The following is a 24,020-nucleotide window of genomic DNA, read 5'->3' on the forward strand; positions in this document are numbered from 1 at the left end:
TAGTGTGTACCATAAAATAATTAACAGTTAAGGAAAATAAAATTACTATCTGCACATAGATATTTAGAATGATGCCTTTTGCACATAGATAAAGATATTAACATTTTAAAAAAGAATAAGTCAAATAAGTATACGAAAGAATTAATGCTTTTTGGAAATGAATGGAGGCAAATTATGGATTGTTTACGCAGACACGACACTAAAAAGAAGGTGGTGAGTAACAACATAAGCATCACGTGAATAACAGAACATTAATCAAAATTATTAAAAATTAAAATTAAGTTTAATTTAACTTTACAAAATTGATTTAAAAAATAAAATATGTATTCATTTGCATACTAAGAATTTCTTTATACTTGATGATATGAAATTTTCAATAAAAATAATTATTTATTTTTTAAGTAAATATTATTTTTAATTTAAAAACAAGAGTCAATTTACAACATATTCTTATTATCTCCTATGTCTAATTAATTTAATTTAATTTATTAGAGATCTCATCAATAATTAAATTATAACATATAAATTAAGTTTAAATTTTATCTCATAAAACTAATTTTAAAATCATTCAGATTCTATAAGATCATTATTTTATATTTTTTATTATTATTTAAAAATTAAATCATTTTAAGTGGTTATTAAAAACAAATATTTTATTATTGAAATAAATATTTTATTAAATAAAAACTAATTTTAAAGAAAAAAATAATTACTTACTTAAATTAAAAACAATTTTATAAACTAAAATTTTATTGATATCTAAAAGTAATTTTTATTATTAACAAATATTTAGATTGGTATTTAATCATTACCTACCAAAATTTTAATTATTAATTATATATATTTTAAATTAGTCTTTGTTAGTCTTTAAGAAATTAATTTAAAATCTAAAATATTAGTAGTTAAAATCTTGATAGCTAATTTAGATACCAATTTAAAAATTATTTTATAAATTTTTATTAATAATAAAATTCATTTTAAATATCAATAATTTTTTAATATTTACAATAGTATTTAATTTAATCAATATAGAGATTAATTATTTTTTTATATTGATTGTTATTTGATGTTTTATATATCCTATATCTTAGGAGATTTACGCATTATATGAAAAGTTTTAGGGTTGATGAATAATTAGTAGTATTTTAAGAGCAGTGTGAACGTGAACACTGTTTGTGAGCCATATATATGTTGCTTATTGACTTAGTTTGTCATTGATTTGAATTCATTATTCTTCAACAGAGGACAACAACGTTTAAGACAATTTTATTATTAAAAGGAGTTTATTTTAAAAGATTATAAATTAAAGTAAGTAGTTGAAACGTGATACAGTTTTAGTCTAAAAAAATTATATAATACTAATATGATTTTTATTATTTGTAATGCCGAACAAGTTAACCTACAACCCATTATGAAAAATATGGGACGAACTCAACCTGTGCAACTCGCAACTTGTGCAGGTTAAGTATGGGACGAATGAATTCGCTAATTTACATAATAATAATAATAAAAAAGGTGTTTTTTTTTCAAAAAATATTTCCTGCACATCTCATTAATTTTAAAATTCGAATTTCAAAAGTAAAAATATTTATTATAAATTTCAAAATGTAAAATAGCTGTTCAAGGCTATTTTGGATATCTTTTTCTCTTCCAAATTTTTATTTTCCTTTTATATTATACAAATTAAATTTTAAAATTCATGAGTCGCAGGAAGAAATATCTTAATAAAAAAATTACAAAATTATCTCTAATTTCTACCTATTATAAATATATTAAAATATTTTTATTTTAATAACTTTTTAATTTTTTTATACGAATTGGTTCACATATTCATAAATTATCTTTTATGAATAACCAAGCTTTAAGCGACTCACATTTTACATGATAATGCATAATTAATCAATACAGAACGGATCAACCTAATTATTACCCCTAATTATATCAAAATGTACTACACGACTTTAATTAATAAAAAAGAACTTTATTAAATAAATCCATATCTAAGTTTCACTAGTTTAATTCAAACAGCTTGATAATAAAACCGTTTAGCTCCTGAGTACGGTACGTTGTGTTGTAATTTATGTGCAATTTGTGTTCACGTAATTCAGACGGAGCACGTGTACTGCATGTTGGAAAGTGTGAGAGAATATCTCAGAAGCTTCGCATACTTTTTATCATTTTCTAATCCATTTATAGTACTTAATTGTATAACCATGATATATCTTCTAACAACAAAATTGAAGGATATGAATTAAGAAAATAATCTATTAAGCAATTATTATAAATATTAAGAAATTAAAACAAATATTTTCATATTTAATATATACTGATTACTTCTTTTTAAATTATATATTTTTAATTGTCAAAATACATTTATGAATAATTTTCATTATTATGATTATAATATTAATTTATTTAAAAAAACTATATAATAGAATTTACAATTAAATTTAAATAGAATCAAAATAAAATAATAATTTTAATAAATAAATTTAAGGAAATAAAAATTAATTCAATTACAATGATTACAAATTTTATAAATATTTTTTAAAGTGTTGAATAATTACAAACTCAAAATACTGTGATAACGTTTGACATTCCCTCCTCCTATTGCTTAATGTAGTTTATTACTTTAAAATCACACCCCACACTACAAACACAAAATGCTATCAACATCACTCACAATAAATAAATAAAAGAGAGGGATCCATAATTACAATTACAGTAAGAGCCTCGATTTTTTTTAAAGTTTTATTTTTTACTTTAAACTAAATTTATTTATATTCAATTAATTTTATTTGAAAAAATTATATACATCTTTTGACATTTTTTTTGTTCTTAAGAAGATAATTCATTTTAGATGAACAGTTTTTTTATATATAATTTTTATTTTATTTTTTTATTTTTTAAATATAATATTTAAGTATAATTGATTTTTCTATTTGATAATATTTTATAAATCACTATTGTAGTTTTGAAGACTAAATTGTTTCATTTGCAATTAAACAACTTTAATTTGGATTGTGCGTTATAGAATAAATCTTTTGTATTCCGGATTTATTGTAAAAAAAATGTATTCGAGATGCCCAATCTAAAAGATATATTCCAAAATAAATATACAGTTCAGAATACAAGTGGATTACAATTTTAAAAGGATAAAATTGGATTTTCAGAAAATATGGGGATGGTATTTTAGATTATGGAGGTGCAAAACGTAACTCTCTTCAGCAGCTACATATGGAATAGTTGATGTCACTGGACCTGGACTTAGCTAGAAACAAAGATTTAGAGCTCTAAACTGAAACTGTCATTAGTCTGGCTAAAATATGAACTAATTTTCCTAGGTTTTTACCGGTATTTTTATAGTTTTTTCCCTATAGTTTTCTTCTGTTTCCCTCCCCTGCTTTTGATCAGATTCACTTTAATCGGATCCACTATGTTCTTTTTGCTACCGACCAAACCACTATATGTTCTTCATTTTAGAAAGTAAAAAAGCAGGAAAGATATGAAAGGATTATTCATTTATGGAAATGTGTATCTAAAATGCATCTATAGTAGATTCTCAAATAAATGAAGTAGCTCTTTACTTTCAGATGTTTTTTTTTTTTATCTTCAAGGTTTACAGCTCTAAGCTAAAACTGTTCATGTCTTCTTTCTGTTATTTTAAAGCTTAAGACTTGATCCAGAGTATGACAGCAAAAGTACTAGTGATAAATTCAGTGCTTTTTTTCTGTCCTGCTAATCTTACTGAGCTCCTAACAAACACTTTGGGGACTCGGCACACTCATGGTGAAGGACATACATAACACTCAAATAGAACATACTTTGGCCAAAGAAAGAATTCAAGTTATTGTGAAAAAGCAAGGAACGAAAGTTGTAATAAACTTTTCAAAGAAACTGGTTTTAGACATGAGAAAGATGAAGCTGTATAATGTTCACTATTGTTTGAATTCCTAGAACTGACAATTCGTTGATCCATTGTTACTTGAATACCTAAACATTCAATGTATAAAAGATGAATGAAACGTAATGTTCCAAAGGTTCATTACTGCTGAGAACCAACCAAGAAAAGAAGATTCGGCCAACTAGAGGAAAAGATTCGACCAGGGTAGCAAATATTATCACATCAGCAGATGTAGGTGACATGTCTACGCTATCAAAAACGTCCAGAGCCTCTTAATGGTTGAAATATTCACCTTTTTCAACGCCTATCACTGTATATTCGGCAATTAAAACCTCTCGAAGAAATAAAGATAGCCCATTTCCTTTGGAGGATTAATGGAAGCTCCAACCTTGTTGTCGTTGAAAATTACCCATCTACCATCTTTTAAAACGTGAGCAACATAGTGACCACAAAGCGTAGAGGTTCCACTGTGGCTTACAATCCCAATAAGTCGATATTCTGGAACAAAGATTGAACAATAAAATAAGATTGTCAAATTAATAAAAACAATAAGATGCCACAATTTTAATACCCTACCCATCCAACCTATTAAAAATTACATTAAATCCCTCGAAGGAAATGTTATTGCTTGGCAGTAACTTGAAAGGAAACGATGAAGATTACACAAACAAGAAATCAAAACAGCAAGATTTTCAGGAGTGGTGAAAGCAAAGTAGAATTAAATGATCATGATTCACAATAATTACCATCTCTTATTTTATTAGTTAATAATCAATAAAACCCACAAGGTTCGTAGAGAAAGAGAAAGCAACTTACTCCCTCCTCCATCAGGTAGGTTAACATCATTGGAAGTGGATGCAGCATTTGATGGGGTAGCATCCATACTGGAGACTGATGCATTAGGGTTGTTAAATATCCAATCTGTCGCTTTCTCAATGTCACCGCCCTACAGAACAATGATTCCCCTTATACAGTCAAATATTCTGGCACAATTTGTCAAAAACATTATGCTACTATTACAAGGGAGAGGAAAAACAAAAAAACAGAATATTACCGATGCGACCAGAGCCTTTCTAGCAATTTCTTCTTGAAATCCAAATGAAATTAGAGTATCAACTTTTGATTGGTCTACAACTGTCGAAGTTTCAGAGCCATGACCTTTGGAAATAGGAAGGTCAATATCTACGTAAAACAAATTCATCCAGCATTAAGTCCTGCACTGCAAGGTCACTAGCAAAAAAGATTGTTCTACAAAAAAATAAAAAATCAGATACCGGGATCATCCATGTGAGATAGCAACCAATTCATTGCCTCTTCTACTCCAACATTTGACGTATTTATGGCAGCTTTTTGACAATGGAGATGATTAAAACCCATGGAAACCAGCTGGGCGACAATTTCTTCATTGGCCCACATTTTGTTTGAATCTTCCTCATCTGGAACTGTAAATCACAAATAGTCAATGCCAAGAGATTTGATCATTTTCAGATTGAGATCATTTAAAAAAGTAACTGCTTATTTAACTGAAAAGGCAAGACCTTTTGTGACAAGTTGAAAAACTGATGAGAAGCAAAATGTGTTAGTTAACTAAGGTTGCATAATCAGATTCATCACAAGTATTTTATTTAAAGATAAAATTTGTGCTTAAGAAACAAAATTATGGACCCACTATATCTTTCCGTATAAACATAAGTCATAAGATATGAACATATTCAGTTGAAACAGATTAACAAAGCTGTTAAAATCTAGGGAAAAGAGACCTCAGCAGACACAAGACCCATGAAGATTAGGAGGGAAACATCGATACCCTTTTCGAGAGTGATGATATCTCATGAAGACACATTGAATGACAATTTATCTTGATCAGGTGTGAGATTATGTACAAAACACGTGGTACCAAAAATGTGGAGGAGGACTATCTAGAGAGGAGTTAGGAAAAAGAGCACAGTGGGATACCAATTCATTAAGGACAAATGTTGTAAGGACAACATCTCCCCAAAACTGACAAAGAAGATGAACGCAGAGAAATATCTGAGTAGTTTTGCTAAGATCTCTGTTTTCAAATTTGACTACTCCAATTTGTTGAGGAAAATTAACACATGAAGTTTGATTAAGGATACTAGGGGTGTTCATTGGGTCCGGTTACCAGATAATCCAACCCAACCCAATCCAATTAGATTAGGTGACGTTTAATTTATGATTGGGTCAAACCCAACCCAACCCAAACTAACACTCTTATACAGGTTGAGTGATGGGTTTAGTATGGGTGACTTGAGACTCACTCTTATATTTGCCTCACCCTCGCAGCTAACATAACCCTAGGCAAACTAAAACTCTTTCAACAATGGTGGGTCTTCCTCAATTTCATCCCTAACATTCGCCTTCGGCTTTCACCTGCATCTTCTTCACATACTCTTTTTGCAAGTTATTGAATGTAACAGGCTTAGCCTATAGTTTCTATTATTCTATTATGTTATTCCATCTATAAATAAACAATCCTATGTATTTATTTTACCCAAGGGATTTATCCTATCAGACCACCCATAAATATATAGTCTTACGCACAAGTTGGTAGCCTTGGCGTGAGGGAGGGGTGTTGGAGATCCAACATCGACTTCATAGTATATAAATAAGTACAAGTCAATTTTATAAGGTTGTGTTAAGTTTAAAGTCTACTTCTTAAGATAAGTCATATAGGCCTAAGGTCATAAAGAATGTACTATAGTTCTCAAGTTCCTTCTTTACATTTACATATGGTAGAAAAAGCTCATTAAAATCATCTTAGACAACATGAAGTTGCCCAAGATAAGCAAACACAAGACTCTCACAATGTTGAGGGGCAAGAACTATTAAGAGATCTTGGCACACCTTGTGTAGATGCATGTCATTGGTATAAGGAGCTCGAGCCTCATTCCAAACTGATGCACACATCTCATGGGGACAAAAATATGTTTGAGTGAGGTGTGAATAGTAGATTTAATAACACTATACAGTTGAGCATCAATCTGCATCCATCATTCACAATGATTTGTAGGAACAGACCGGTAGAAAGATGATATTTGTATCCCAATCCACTTCACCATAACTCAAATTTGGATGTCCAAAGGGAAGAGTTAGACTCGTTCTTCTTCTGAATACTAACAATATGGTTAGAAAAGATGGGAAAATCTATTCTAGAGGATAATGTGGTGTTGGAAGGCACTTTTTTAGAAAGCTAGACCAAAAAAACAAAAAACCTAAGGAGTGGGCCTGGAAACAATGAAAGCAAACTTGTGAGAAAGGTTTGGAAATAAACTCTCCAGACGCAGCGAGCATAACGAGCCAACGTAGTTTTGAAAAAAGCTCTAAATACCATGTTAAACTCTAAGAGAAACATTAACCGTCTATTACAGCACAAATGCTTTATTTATATTGAGAAAAAAGAATCAACACAATAAATAGAGAAGATTTGATATTTTCCAATAACAAAAATATGATACAGAAATAAATAAAAATGTTCCTAATACATATATAATCTAGATATTTTTTATTATATAGAGTCTCCTTATTTCAATAAATATATCAATATTTCTAACTATATAGGATTAACTCCTCATTTCTATAATTATAACAAAAAACATTAAAAAGCTAATTTAGTGTATTAATAGCATACGTAAAATCACCACTAATGGGAGCTGATATTTACATCATAGTAAGCCCCCGATATATAAGCTCGATTTCTTAAAATCAAAGTCCAATAGTGTTATCTGTTCCAATGGGACCTTAGAAATAAAAAACAAAGTGACACATGTTCCCAATAACACTGAACTTAGTTGACACACTTTCTGTGAATCTGACTTCTATGCAACAAACTATCTGATTTTCTTTGTTTTAAACTCTATTAAGATATCACTTTAACAGAGAACTTCTCACATACCGCCATCAGGTAACAGCTCTTCCCCAGGCTGGTGACCTTTGCTGCGCATATGACTGATATCTATGATATCAGGAACATCAATATACACATCTGAAAGAAGAAAACTGCTTAACAAATTATATCAATCATAAAAATAAAGATCTGAAAATACTCATACTCTTTTAATGTATATAACCATATCAAGACAAAACATACCAAGCTTTTTGGGTACCCATCCTGCCTCCATAACAAATCTCCGCATATGTAACACCAGGTAATCAGGAAATGAGGTCAGACCTGCAGTCCTATGGAATAAATGTTGTTTCAGCAGAAAGATTATTTCCAAAATGCTCTAACAATAAGGCTGTTAGAATCTTGTAGACATGTTAGAATCTTGTAGACATAGTAATTGTTGACCAATTAGACTGATTCTACATTTACGTTATTAACCTAAAATAGAGTAACAGAATATTTTGCAATTATATTTTCTCCTCTACAAATTTATCAGCTACGTTGGGTCTAAATACATTAAATTCATCAAATGTCTTCTCGGTTTCTCTCTTCTTAACAAAGGTTATATCACTCACCAAAGTCCATGACTTAGTAAACAATTGACGAAACTAAAGAAAATCCATAACAAGCAAGGCACTGCAATTTAACATATTTAGAAACTTCAGAATGCTTACTTCAGTGCTGTAGTCTTTGTCTTCAAAGCGGTACTGTAAAAATCATGTATCTCCTCAGGAGCTGAGAAGTTTGCAAGGCACGTTTCTAAAGGCACCCTCGGACGCACAATCTCATCCGCATTTCTATCAGAATAAATATGCTCAGCAGCATTCAAAGAAACTTATGAATGAAATAGTAAGATTTCTGAGCATCTTAACTTACATTTCCTTTCCTTCTGCAAGTTTATCTTGTTTCAGTTTGTGAAAGGATTCTAGTTCTTCTGAAATTTCTCAAACAAAACTAGTATTAGATTTGAGTTGCCATCCAGAAGGCATCTCAATTCTAACTTAAGGAAAGGCTAGTAACCTAAATACACACCTTTGTTAGTTGCTTCTTGTAACGGGATGTTGAGAGAAAGAATGTAATCATTCCTACTATTATATGTAACCTTTCCAGATGAACATAAAATTCTATCTTCAATGCCAAATTTGAAACTCCTCGATGGATCCAGTTCAGTTTTCCCAGCATTAGCTCGTTCAACTTGATCAAGAAAGTGTAGGAAAAATTCTAAAGCATCCTAACATCAAATTGGAATCAAGCAGTCAAAAGACAGAAAAGAAACTTGCAGAACAGTATGTGGCAAAGAACAGCAGAAAGTTTGAACAACCCCATCCTATTCAAAGTTCATCTCATGTAAAAATCGTTCCATGCCAAAAAACTGGTAAAGCAGATAAACCTTAAGGGGAAAAATGAACAAACAAATTCAGAACACCTTATTCTTACACATTATGGACATTAGTCTTCCTTAAAAGCTAAAATGAGCACAAGAGCTGAAGTTACAAAAATACAAGTAAAATCATATAAAATGTTTTAAATTGTTGAGTCTTACAACAGAGATAATATTGCTCATAGGCCTTTAACATAGACTTCAAATAATGAAAATTAAGATTATAATGACTGCAACTGTAATTTAAAATACAAATAACTAACTAATGTACCCTGGAACCAGAGACCCCTCGCTTTGCTGAGAAGTAAGGGTAATATTACATAGCATTCCCCCAAATATGCAAATAGGCCATTTTCATATTCAAGATAATGACCAACCCAGTCATCAAGACACTTCTTTACAGTCTACACAGGGCTTGCCCTCATAAAATACAAAAATATAAGATGGAAAATGAATTGAAAAGTAGACACGAGAAAATAAAATTATAGCAAAATTTATTGCATGTTTTTATAAAAAATAACATTTTATTAAAGGTTAACTCCAATCCTAAGGGTTGATTTTATGCAACTATAACTGAAAATATTCTATTGGAAAAGAAAATATTTATTATACTTTTATATATTCTTTGTAATGAATAATTTTCCCCAATAAAAAGCTTGTTAGTTTTAGTTGTTGTTCAAAATTAACTTTAAGAGTTGACGTTAACAATTTTATTTTAATTACAATGCTGAACCAAATATTTCATATAATTTTAGAGATGCATGGATTATGAAAGGTGTGAAATGCATAGGAACTGTTGGTTCCTGAAGACATAGTTAAAATAAACTGATTGCTTATATCACACATGACCTGGTCTTTTATTCTTCAAAATTTTTTGCAATATATAATAGTCAACATTGGCCCTTTTCTACCCAAAATAATTAAAAAATGCTAAAATTGCAGCATTCGTATAAAGTTACCATATAACTCTATAGATCAACACCTAGAAGATGCTCAAAAAGTACCAATGCATTCTTGACTCAACAATAAATTGGACAATTAGAATAAGAATAGCCTAGATATTTTGAACCAATGTTTTAAATACCAGATTGCAGAACATAGCAGCCAACCCGATAGCTATAGTGGAATGACTGCTATTCGAATTTTTCAATATATAAATATATATATTATTCAATTTCTTATTATTGTTACTATAATATATATTTATTATTCTAATACCTATAATTGTTATTATTATATATATTATATGCTGCATGTTTATCTCTACTATATGATCAAATAATATATAATTATGTATTAATGTCTTTCTATATTTTTTTAAATACTCTTAAACATTACAAAGTATCTTATAGTTTTACAGAAGTATAATTAATACTAAAAAAAAAACAAAGGTACCATTTCCCCAATTTTAAGACGGTTTTGGGTATGGAAGGGCCCAATTTGGAGCCAGGCACGACACCCTCTCGGACTAAGAAACAAAAAAACCTCAGCCACTTTCTCACTCCAGCTATCCAACCATCACCTCACAGAATTCTAACCAACTTTTCTCAAAAACATTTGCAACCCTAGACAATGGCAGAAATTGCCAAACAACTGCAGACTGACCACACACTGCCACAGATGGCAAGGTCGATATGTCAAAGAGAAGCACAAATGAGGAGACAGACAACATGGCTTAAGGACAAAAAATTAGTAGCAATGCTGTCCAGTCTGCTATAGCCTCTCTAGTTGGGTTGCTACGGCTGCGAGACTAAACTGTGCTGCCAGGGGCCACCCAGCTACACCATGGCACTATGGCATGCTGTTCTAAACCCCGTTTTTAACAGCCTCAATCTTCAGCTGAGGATTGTGAATTAGTGATAAATTTTATCAATTGCTCGCACATTACCAAGAACATTGGTGCACCAAATGTTGGGCAATAAATGGTGTAGGGAAAATAAAGAGTTCCCATAAAGACAACTAGAATTTTAATTTGCATTCTCTTCAGGAGACACTTTCAAGTAAAGAGAGGAAGAATTTATTTCATGTTAAGATAATGGGAAGTGTACTGCTACTTGGAAATTCAATAACAATTGTTCGTAGATATCAAAGATAATATGCTTATATATAGCATGTAAAGCTTAATGCTAAATGCAAGCACATATTGTGGTTAGGTTTGATGCAAAGGAATTGATGTTTTATCAGATCATTCAATCTTCAGGATCAACAAATATGTTCCATTGCCTGTGTATTATGCACCCTTATTCAACTATAAAGGGAACAAAGTGCTTAATTTCTCATAGTTAATTGCATTCCTTTTGTTTTAAACGACCTTTATAATTTAAATATTTGCATATGTTTCCAATAGTAGTCTACCTTATAGCTCTTATGGATTTAGTCCCTAATAATTGTAAGAAATCAATAACATGATTCAAAGATACATCTGAAGCATTAATGATATTTACGCTGCATTTTTAACTTTATTATTATCACTGTTTCATATACCAGTCTTTGAAAATTGTAAACAAAGTGAAAACAAGGTGACATTTCGTAATTAATAATGAAAAATAAATAAATTAAAACAGAAAAATAACTCCCAAATCAGATGGCCCCTTAAGTTTGCATCCAAGAATTCATAAATAACTTGCCATATAAAACAGAAAAATGTCAAATACTTATATCATTAATGCATAGTTAGGGGGGAAATAGTTACTAAACACACCTGTTGCCGCGTAGACGAAAATTCAGGATGACTGGCAGCTATTACAGATTTAAACATGCGTGGACGTATCCCTTCTTGTTTCTAATGTTTGAAGTGGACATGGGCAGACAGAAGAAATGAGCAAAGAAAATGCATCAAGACAAGAAATATGAAAGAGGATATGTAAAAACATTATCTGAAAACTTCAACCAAAAGACATAGCAACACAAAAAACCCATCCTAATTAAAGTTCATGCCATGCAAAAAATAATCATAAAAAAAAACTAGGAAAGCACTAAAGCACATAAACCTAAAGGGAAAATATTGAAATAAGTACTCAATCAATTTTGGAAATTCTGTAATCACTAAGATAAATGTAGAGTAAGGATTTTAAAATCACCAAGAGCCAGAAAGCTTACAGCAGTTGTAGTTGAAGTTACAATCTTTTCTTTTTCATCATTCTGTATGCCAGACAACAGTAACTTATAATTAGCAAAGACTCTAAACAAATTTTCAATTGATATTTACTGAGTTAAGGGGGCCTACTTCAAATGCCGGAACAGAATATTTGCCAGAGAGTAAGCCGTGAGCCAATTTTGTCCTGAGAATAAATGAAACTATAACTAAACTTCCATAAATTCTAATACTAACAATAAATGAAACTATAACTAAACTTCTATAAATTCTAATGATATTAAATAAAAAGAGAGGCCTCCGCCTTGAAAACCTCCTCTCGTATACATTTTCTTTCATGGAGGAAACAAAAGTTCTCCTATAACTTACAAGTACTATTATACACACATTGAATTATTTACACAAAATAACCTATCAAATCCGTCTTTTCCACAGTAAAACCAAATTATAATAAGAGGAAACACCTATATACACAATTAAACAAATGTTATCAAAACAATATACCCGCAACCATTCTGGTTTCTGTAAGGAATCAGATATCTATTGTGTGCAACTACAAATTTAAATAATGTACATTGAAACAAATGAAATTTTTATTTTTTATGAAATATTCCATGAATCAAAAATACAAATGCATATGAAAATTTATAGATATGCATGAGTCATAACATGCTTGACACGTAATGGGTAGCTGAATTGTGTTGAAGCCCCCAAACATAGATCATTCATGAAGGATTGTGAGAGGTATTGCTAGGTCATCACCTGAATATAATGCATTAGATGTCTCGAGTATAATCTTAAATGAGCCAGAAGTGCTGCATTGGCAGTGATGAAATGTAGTGTTGAATGAGCAAAGTCTTTTTCGGAAACAAATGCGTATGAAGAAACTAATCAAGGATTGCCTAATTAGGTTTGGTACTTGGAATAGCATCACCTTGACAGGAAGTCTATGGAGGAGGATACTAAAAAAGCTAGCTACTTAGCACTATGATTTGCTAATTTATATACACAAAATGGCTTTTCGCCAAAAGTTCTATGACTTTGATTATGTGCTTTTGTAAATACAAAATATCCAAACATGCACTTACAGCTGCATATTTAGGTCTACAGTTGGATCAGCAGGAGACATCTCAAATGCCTTCTTTAGACTTTGGCTCAAGTAATACCTAAGAATGAAATAACAGAAATTGAAGTAAATGCAAACAACGTCCAACAGTTGCAAGAAAATAAAAGACATGCACAGACCGTGATATGAAGGATCTTGTTGAAAATACAACTTGCATATTTGCTGCCATGTAACAACTGCAAGAAAACAAGACGTAATATAAAAGTGTCATACTAGTATTTTATGATAAGCAGCAAATAATAGAGACCAACTCTACCTGTTTCCAATATTGACCAATCCTGTATATCCAGGTCCAAAAATTGGATATACATCTTGTCCACTTTCTTGTATTCGATTCCAATCAAAATTGGTATTTTGATCAAGTTCTCTTTCAGCAGTTGTCATTTCAGTCTAAACATAAGAAAGTGGGACATTTGAAAAAAATTAAGAGTCAAGTAATATTTAGTTAATGTAAGTACACTCTTACATCACCCTATTGAAGTAACAAGACAAAAGCTTATTCAACCACAGCACTACTTATAAACAGCATCCATCAAAAGAAGTATTGCCTCCAAACAGTGGGTGATGTTACTATTCAAATTTTGTTGTTTGGAATGATATAATATATATAATAGAAATGTGAAAGGCATACATCAAAAAACCCAAATACTCATATTTATAGGTAGGTATCCTACAGGCAAGTAAATGTTTTACTCGCCTTAAATAGCAAACCCTACATCTATAAGGCAAGTTTCTAATCTCAACACTATCACTAATACTTGTAGGAATTTAAAAAAAAAAACACTAAAGGGTCCAATGTAGGATATCATTACAAAAATATGTTTCCATAGACCTCATGTCTACCAGATACATAGGGAAAAAATAGTGACTCTTTAAATACACCTTAAGCTGTAAAATATCACAAAAGTGTCTTTACATCTAAAAAATAAACACTCGCAGGCTGCATTCTAAATATTATCCATTTCCCCCCATCTCATGAAGGAAGGAAATTTCATATAAGAATATAATTCTGGTTGTTGGTGTGCGTGTGTGCATGTGTGACAAGTGAAGTCTCATAGAAGTCATGAGTAACAACTACTATCAGAGGAAAAGTATCATGTGAAAATAAAAAAAAAATACAAAATAAGAGAGTGAATTTTGAGTCTAACTCAACTCAACAATATCAATTTGTAAAGTGAGAATTGCACCCATTTATATGCTATAATTAGGACATATCTTTAATTTATGTGGGATTTGTACCATCCAAAATTCTTATTTAGGGTATTAGGTAGGAGAGTAAATTAGTCTCTTTTAAACTTAGTTTCAAAGTGTCTTCACTAGAGAATTTTTGCTCAGCCGTTTTGATTTCGCTTGGCAAAATTAAGCAGAAAAGACTTTGGAAGCTATTTTGCATAATTCGTTCAACCATTTCCAAATTCACTCAGCTATTTTTAAATTCGCTCAATGGAGGCTAAATCAGCTCAACCATTTTTAAATTCGCTCAATGGAGGCCAAATCGGCTTAACCATTTTCTTATTCACTCAGCCATTATCAGTCCTACACCTAAAATTGTCTCTAGAGCTAGTCCATTAAGCGCTTTTTCCCTGTTGAATTCCTTTTTTCTAACCTTACTCTTAGGAGTGAATTTGCTCAACAGATTAAAGGTGGTGGCAATGCAATTTTTAGCAAACCACTCAATAGATTGGCCATAGCCAACTGAGTATAAATAGTCCTAAGTTATTTTATTTTCGTATTTTGGAAAAGAACAGAGCGGAGAACCGAGAGCAATGTTGTTAAAATCGTAACTCGTAGGCGGATCGGAGAGGGAAAAAAAGATCGTAACTCGGGGATCGTAACTCGACTCGGAAGAGTTACTATCCGAGTTACTATACATAAGATAATTAAAAATAGACTCATATAATTCATGAAATGGTTCAAATATATAACATAACTAAATGGTCCCCGAGTGAATGGTGAAGGCAAAGGCGCGAATGGCGAAGGCAAATGACAAAGGCACGATCGACGAAGGCGGGTAGCGTGGACGGCGGCGGCGGCCCAAATGGCACGACAGAGGCACAGGTTCTTCAAATTAGGGTTGCGTTTTGGGATTAGGGTTTCTGAGACTCAAAATAGGGTTTTTAGGTTTTTTTAAAATTTAGGGTTTTTTGGGGCCGCGTCATGGATCGCGGAGGCCCATGGATCGCCGATCCAACCTCTGGATCGTCGGATCGTGCTGATCCATTGAGAAAACGATTCAGGCACCGATCCAGCACGTTTTTAGCATGAAAGATCATAAAATCGCGATTTTTTCGATCTAAACCGCGATTTTAACAACAATGATCGAGAGAGAAAAGGTTTCCTTAAACTTAAGACATAAAGGAAACACAAGATTCTTTCTTCTTCCCTCTTTCCTTGCTTCTCCACCACTTTTTCTCCTCATTCTTTTCACGTTCAACCAATTAGTTTCCTTAGTAAAGTCACACTATTATTTGTTGAGTTAGATCCATGTACACATTTATATTTGACATATTATTTCATTTTTTTTTTTGAAATATCAACTTATGAAATGTTTAACGTTAAGTTCATTTACTATACATTACTTTACCATTCACTGAGTTAATCTCACCTAGTCTTACATATTCCAGATGAACAGGCTCAGGAGTGAATTATACAATATGATATATGATGCAACTTTTGAGTTTTCATGCAAGTTCCAACTTGCTTAATTATTCCTTTGAAAATAATCTTTTTGTATTTTCCTTTTGTAACTCATGTCCAGTTACATGGTTTATCTTTTAGATTATTCTTGTATTGTTGATTCGGGAACGTCAAAGTATAATGAAAAATAACATGTTATGCAAATGCTTCTTTATGTAAATTTTATTATTCACATATGTTATGCCCAAATCCTCTCTAAGGCATCACAGGACTGGACATCTCGTGGATTTGCCTACATATTTGTAAGAGGTCCAATAGAGACACGATAATAGGTGGCACAATAGGCCTAGTAAACCTTACTAGGATATGTCCTACTACATTAGAAAGTCAACTTTAAGCCTAACTCTCCCTCACAAAACATGTTTGGAAGATTTGCACCAACTTATATATGATAATTTGGACATATCCATAGTTGACGTGAGATCTTCAACATATATCACTAGAAGATAAATAACTAACCTTTTGTAGCGATGAAAAGTCAATGCCAAAAAATGCCAGATGTTGGGCTAGTTGTGGATCCAAGACACTTTCATCCTCTGGATAGGAGAAAACATCTGAGCTGCCACAATACATTAGCCATAATTAGCACATGGCACAGGAAAAATAACCATCATCTATAGCATAGAGCATATTTAGATTATATAGTTTCAATGATATGTTTTGGCTAACCATATATTTAGGTATAATAATTTCCTTCACAATTACAGACTGCACTCATACAAGTAAGCCAATGATAATAATAAATAACATATAAAAGCCAAAACACTATATTCAGCAAGAAGGCATCACCTGCCGCTTCCAGATCAGCAGTGACAGTCCCAAGCTTTACAGCAAGAGGGTAGCCTGTCTCCCGGTAATGCTCAACAGCATGGTCGTTTCCTCCAGTTCCATCCCAGTTTTTCCTCCCACAAAGTATCATTCCATCACTCAAATTTAGCCAAAGATTGTCTGTCTTGTCACATTTAGCACATTTCCACCCACACGGCGGAATAACAACACCATTGTCAATCTGTTGTATATTCATTGCATAGGAACTAACATGTTTCTTATCTGCAGTCCAAGCTGCAAGTTCCTCCTTTCGTTCAGCACCCTCAGCTAGTAAGATTGCATCAACTGCCAACCTTACCTAAAATATTTTTAGCAAATAGATAAGATGGATAGAATTCCACTTCTCCTTAAATAATAAAAGGGGAATTAAACAGACAAAACTCAAAAGAGGAGAATATGTACCTTCTCCGGCAATTCCACAGAAGGGAATGGAAGAGAAACATACTCAGGTAATATAACTACACTATGAGTTTCCTCATACTCAGGCTCATTATTATCAAATCCCCCGTCAATACCTACAAATTAGTAAGAGAGATAAAATTATGTAACAAAAACGGAACAGATTTTTGTCAAAAAATCAAATTATTGGAATGGATAATGATCTAGCTTTTACAAAACTGCCAAAGTGATAACTCCACAACCAATACCTAGAATGTTTGAGCTATATACCCCAGTGTGACAAACAAGAATTATAAATGACAAACAAAGAAGTCATGTTTAACAACTGAACAAAGATGGTAAACAAACTCAAAATTGTCATAAGCTCATCAGAGATGCAGGTTAACAAAATAAGACCTAGAAGGAAATGATTTAAAGACTCACGCACCAATAGCCAAGAGGGTAGGTTTCTTAGAAGGCCTGTCTTCTGGAACTAACTTCTTAGTCTGCTTTAAATGCAAATAGACAGGATTACCGGTCTTCTCGTAATTCCAACCAACAAAATCCTTCCCAAAAGCAAGAAAAGTGCACATGTCGATGAACAAACCACCTTCCGACCTCTAAAATTCATCAAAAAAAAATATCAGCACCGAGCATCAATATCCCGCATTGTGAAGCTGTAAACACATTGTAACATGATAAAACATCCATCATTTCTGATCAGAGAAATTCAAAACTATTGACATTAACATAAAAAATTCTCAATGCTGCTGTGCTGAACAACCACAAACCACTTTGCATATTCTCATCACTTCCCACGCTGTCACTCACAAAAAATATCCATGGTTTCCAATCAGAGAAATAAAAAACCAGTCACATTAGCATCTTAAATTCTCAATCCTGAAAACAACAACAAAACCACGAGCATATTCTCAACACTCCCCCTGTCTCAGCAACCACTCAACAATCATCACAAAAACTAATGTAAAAAATTTCAAACAAAAGTTAACTAAACAAACAGTGCGCATATCAGAAATCACTGAATGCCTTCGAACTCTGAGAAGAATAAGCAAATTACAACAATCGAAAGTGTTAGACGAAGCTGGTTTAAACAACCACTCAACAATCATCACAAAAACTAATGTAAAAAATTTCAAACAAAAGTTAACTAAACAAACAGTGCGCATATCAGAAATCACTTAATGCCTTCGAACTCTGAGAAGAAAAAGCAAATTACAACAATCGAAAGCGTTAGACGAAGCTGGTTTAAACAACAACTCATAATTTCCAGAACTATACGAAGGAAAAAAAAAAAAAAAAACATCACCGGAGAGTCGAAGGAAACGCAACATTCGTGCTTGTAGATGCGATTCGTCGGTTCGGGGATCCGAACCCGAGCGAGATTGGAGCGAAGCAAATCCAAGGGTTCGATAGTCATCGTATCGGAAAACCCTCGCGCGGAACAGCTGCAATTGCAACAAGGGACGAAAAGGAGAAACGCTAAATGTTATGAGAAAGAGAAAGAAATAAAGAAAGAAACGAGTCTTTCTCAAGTCATTCCACCACGCAAATAAAGTCTCCACTCACTAGGTAGCTTTGCTTCAATTCAGTGTGTACTATCTCGTTTTAAATACTGCTGCAATGCAAATCAGATTTCAAAACTGGACCGGGTTGAACCGCTGATACACCCGTCCTTGAACCGTGGCTTTTCATGATTCATTTCTCAAGTTCGCTTCTACTAAAGTTTTAATTATGTTTTCTACACTGTAATTATTGTGTAATACTTATTACGATAAAGTTCATTAAAAAATATTAGTAAACTTTGTATTGAAATTATAAAAGACTGTATGCATAAAATTATAACTATAAAAAATATACTGATTTTTATAATATTACAATTATATAATAAGAATACTTATAAATTTTTATCAAAATAAAAAATAAATTAAATATGTAAAAATGGATATAAAATATTTTTTATTAATTATAATTATACAATAAAAATCCTTTCAATTTTTTCATGAATAGATTTACAGATAATAAAATAAAAAAGTTTACTAATAAATATAAAAATACAAAAAGTAAAAGAGATATTTTTTAAAATAAATAAATAATTCAATTTCCATTACTAATTGTTATAACTAATAAATTTTAATTTATAGTAATTAATTGATAAATTTTCTTTGTCTTCATGTTTACCTAGAAAAAATTATCTTTAAATAAAGGTTTTTTTTTCAATTTGGTGCAATTTGGAATCCAAATTCTCATGAGTAAAATTTTTTTTTTTTATTACCGTACTCTGTGTACGAGATTCTACAACCAAAGTCATGCTCAAAATTATCCATATGAAAATAATTAATGAAGAAGTTGTATACCTTAAACATGATTTTATTATGAATAAATTTAACACACTTAAATCGTGTGTGAGTAAAGAACGGTTTTAGTTTTAATTGATAAAAAATATGAAATTATGCTTTGTTAAACACGATTTCAATATAATTTTATTGAACTGAAGTTGTGTTTAGTATGACGAATTTAGTTTCTTAAAATTATAATAAAGTTGGTTCACTTTTTTTTATTTTTTATTTTGCACTTTTGGAATTAAACTTATTTTATTTTTTCTATTTTAAGTGATGGAATAATTAATGAATAAATAAAATAGTTGTAATAATGGAATAATTTAAGAAATGTTAAATTTTTTTAAAGTGTAAAATAAGTTTAATTATAAACGGTCTTAGAGTCCTAAATACAACCCTTGACTCTTAAATAATAAATCCTAAAACCCTACTCCATAAACCTAAAGGCTACATTTTCTTTGTCCCCATGTTTACTTAGAAAAATTTGTCTTTAGGTTTGATGTTGAAGTCCTAAAATAAATTTTGTTAGCTAAAGCTAATATGTTCATATTTTTGTTTGGAATATTTATAATTCTTTTATACTTTGGTTTGGATAACATAAGCATGGAGAATTTTTACGGATTCACGTAGCCTTAAAATAATCTAGGTTCAAAATAAAGTGGTTCGTTTAATAAAAAAAAAAAAAGTATGGGAGGAAGAGGGAAAAAAACTGCGACATTTTAAAAGTAAATTATGAAAAAAAGAATTATGGTACTTGTAAGTACAACAGAAGTGAAAAAGTCACAATTCATTAATTTAATTTGTTTGATCCATATGAATTCAATAAGACAAAATTCACTATTGTCCACATTAATTTAGAAGAAGTTCTAATAAGTTTTTTCTTCTCTTTTTTTTTTTTATACTCAGATTACAAATGTAGTTTTGGTTATTGAGATATAGTAGAGTAATGGTTATTCAACATATGAAGTTTAAGTAATGGATTTGGTTGCTGTTATAAGCATTTAGTCTCTTTACTTGTGCATATTTTCTGAGTTCCAGTGGTAAGTTAGGAATTAGACCTTAACTTGTATGCGGGTTTAGTTATAACAAGCAAAGGTGTTAGGATTGGTCTTAATGTGTAATAATCTTTTTGTTGTTTTCTTAAGGTAGATATTAGTTTGTAAAAGGGTTAGGACACCCTTAAGTGTCTCTTTTATTTTATTAATTCATTGCCGATAAAAAAAAATGAAGTTTAAGATATTTCTTATTTTTGTCAAGGCAATCATTGTGTGGAGATGCTAATTAATGTTGGGGTTGATAATAAAATTTGTTTTAAATGATTTAATGTTTTACCTCTTGTTATTAGTGTAATATTTTTTTCAAAATAGGCATGAACTTCCTAATTTTTTTTTCTTTAATATGTTTGGAGGGTGTTTCTTTTTTATGTTAACAAGGGTTTGGTTTGATCCTCATGTTTTTGTTAATTCCTTTTTTTTTATAAAAGTTTTCATGTTAGGTATTCTTAATTCCTTTTTTTATATGTTATTTTTCATGTTATGTCAAAAGATTAAAGGACTTTAGGATGTCGATCTAGTTGATATGTCAAGATTCAAAGTGATGTATAATATGAGTTTTAATAGAAAAAACATAATAAGTCCAAGAACATGATCAATAAGAAATATGTATCATCAATATGATGGATTCATTGAAGGAAGTTAATCTCGTTATAATGATGGCCTACATAAGAAATTAGGGAGTTAAAAAAACTCCATAGATTATGATAGTTTGATTGACCTACTCTATTAATAAACTTTTAAAAAATTTAGCTTACACTTCAACTTCATTAAATCACTGGAGCTCGTGCTCACCATGTTAGAAACCAATAAAAAAAGTTGGAAAACAACTGGTTAAGGTCGATATATCTTATAACATTTTTATTAGACAATGAATGTTAAATAAAGTTAAAGTTATTATCTCCACTCAACATTTGGTCATGAAGTTCTCCATTAATGATAGGAGCATAATTACTCTCAAACTAGACATGAAAAGGATAGAGAATGCCATATCGAAATTTTAAAAGTGGCACCTTACACATTAAATGCTCCTAAGGTGGAAAGTATAAAAAATTATCTAATAATGAAGTAAAATTTTCGAAAGAAATGACCAAGCCCAAAGAGGAATAACACTAAAATAATCCATGTAAGTCAAGTAAAACCAAATCTCCTTGCATGAGTTGTTGAGGCCATTATAGATTAGTTTAACCTTGACATGCTTTTACCCTCTTTTTTTTTAGGAGCTCACGATGTAACTCTCGGCATTACAACAAAAGTTGTTTAAAGTGTTTACAATAAAACTATCACAAAAAAGATATTAAATATAGACACTCCTTATTTTAGAGACTAAACTCATACATGTGAAATAAAAGTCTCTCTCTAGAGTCATATAGTCGACGATATAATATCCAATCACTTAGAAGCTTTGAATCTTTTTGCATTCAACATAAGTACTTCGTGTAGAGTCTTGTATATGGTCTTAACTTTAGACATTTGGTTAAGGACAATTGTAGGTTGCATGTTTTCGCTTCATGTTTTCTCTTATATCCTTCTACCAATATTGACACCTTTGTTTGCATCATTCATTGTTGTTAGGAACATGACAACTTTCTTTGTGCGAATCCATTTGTAATACTTACAACTCCAAAATGAGCATACAAACTTAGAACGTTGATCCACTATGTCGGAATCTTCTTTTGGACATGTGAGTCAATATGTAAAACGAGTAGATGATTTTCGCAATTTAAATTGTATCTTTAGAAGTCGTGTGTATACTTTGTCTACTTCACTTATTTATGTTGTTTGATCTTCATAATACTTTAGTGTATTTAATATTTGCATCTTCATATATTGTTTTGCTTGACTTTGTCTAACACTTTACATGTATCTTCATTTAGTGCTTCTCTTATCTTCATATGACACTTCACAATTGTCTTTGTCTAAACATCTATTAGACTTCATCCAAACTTTTTATAATATCTAACATTTCTCCTTTATCATTGTCTAACACTTTGCATATATTTGTATAAAACTTTTGTTAGTCATTGATAAGTGTCATATTTCATATTAAAATACAAGCATTTATCGATATTTATTGATTAAATAACTATAGTTTAACCCTTAATTTATGAATTTGAACCTTTTTACATATTTTTTGATTATAATATGAATAAGAACAATTTATTTCCAAATTTGTGTTAGTTTCAGGATTTTAGGGTAAAATAAAGATGAAAGGGCTAAAGGAGAATATACAAGATAAAAAGGAAAAGTTAGATCATGCCAACAATCACCCAAACTCGCCTAAGCCAGAAGCCTTCCAGAGGAACTCGCCTAAGCAAGCTCAATCTCACCTAGGTGAGACCACCCCAAAGAGGTTGGATTTTTTCTTGTCCAACTCGCTCAGGCTTGCCCAATCACGTTTAGGCAAGAAGTCACTTAGCAAAAACCCAACTAGGTTAAATATGAGGCGTGAGACACAATCCTAGACATAATTGGGAAAATAAGAGGTGATATAAAACCCCAAAGGAGGAAGCCGTCAAGGAGAAACATCCTGGATCTTCTTTTCTTGCTTTCCATGCTTCTAATGGCCAACATGAGTGACTAATTCTATCCTTTGAGATTGGGAGTAATCTGTTCAAACTCTTATGTATTGAGGTGATATTTAAATATAATATTTTATTCTTGATTGATGATTGGTATTGTCATTTTATTCGTAAGGCTTGTTTACCATGATTTTTATCCTTAAATTTAACTGAAATGTACTTTTGAGTTTCTGACCTAAATGATAATACTTAACATATTTGAATGCTAGGAATAGATTTGAAATGTTAATTGCTATATAATCGTAAGGATAAGAATTTTTTTATAAATATGCGACGAATTGATATTTAAGAGACTATCTTAATAAATTTATATGCGAGAAATCAATATAAATAAATTTTATATGGCTATCATTATCAATCAAAGGATAGAATATTATTATGCTTTTCAAAATACAAAAGAGCAAGAAGGATGAACCCCAATCCCAATTTTCCCAATTGAATCAACAAATCTTTGCTTTGCTTGATTTACATTCTTGCAATCATACACAACAAACATCCTACATACTTGATAATTCAATTGTTCCTTGTGGGTTTGATATTCGTCCTTAGGGACAAATTATTACTTCTGACACGATACACTTGCCTTAAAATAGTCATCGGTCATCAAGATATAAACCTAAGAAGGTTGGAATGATCTTTATTAATGTAAAAAGGTGTTTGGAAACTCAACTCCATGGAAGAACATTGATTGTTGAGGAAGCTTGAGAAGCCATT

General features: G+C 31.1%; 1 protein-coding gene across 1 annotated transcript; it reads right to left on the reverse strand.

Annotated features, from left to right (window-relative positions):
- Positions 1-3,901: 3,901 nt before the first annotated feature.
- Positions 3,902-18,933, reverse strand: LOC137808734 (ubiquitin carboxyl-terminal hydrolase 14). Its single transcript, XM_068610032.1, has 20 exons — positions 18,643-18,933; positions 17,764-17,935; positions 17,340-17,452; positions 16,899-17,235; positions 16,569-16,663; positions 13,669-13,802; positions 13,532-13,588; positions 13,375-13,452; positions 12,419-12,473; positions 12,292-12,333; positions 11,894-11,974; positions 8,844-9,042; positions 8,688-8,745; positions 8,486-8,608; positions 8,016-8,104; positions 7,821-7,910; positions 5,179-5,346; positions 4,959-5,086; positions 4,721-4,850; positions 3,902-4,402 (listed from the first exon to the last, which is right to left on the reverse strand). Exons 1-20 carry the CDS (start codon positions 18,751-18,753, stop codon positions 4,230-4,232), a joined length of 2,433 nt encoding a protein of 810 aa, XP_068466133.1. The 5' UTR covers positions 18,754-18,933; the 3' UTR covers positions 3,902-4,229.
- Between the last annotated feature and the right edge of the window lie 5,087 nt (positions 18,934-24,020).

Source organism: Phaseolus vulgaris, chromosome 11 (genome assembly GCF_000499845.2).
Source record: "Phaseolus vulgaris cultivar G19833 chromosome 11, P. vulgaris v2.0, whole genome shotgun sequence".
Classification (NCBI taxonomy): Eukaryota; Viridiplantae; Streptophyta; class Magnoliopsida; order Fabales; family Fabaceae; genus Phaseolus; species Phaseolus vulgaris.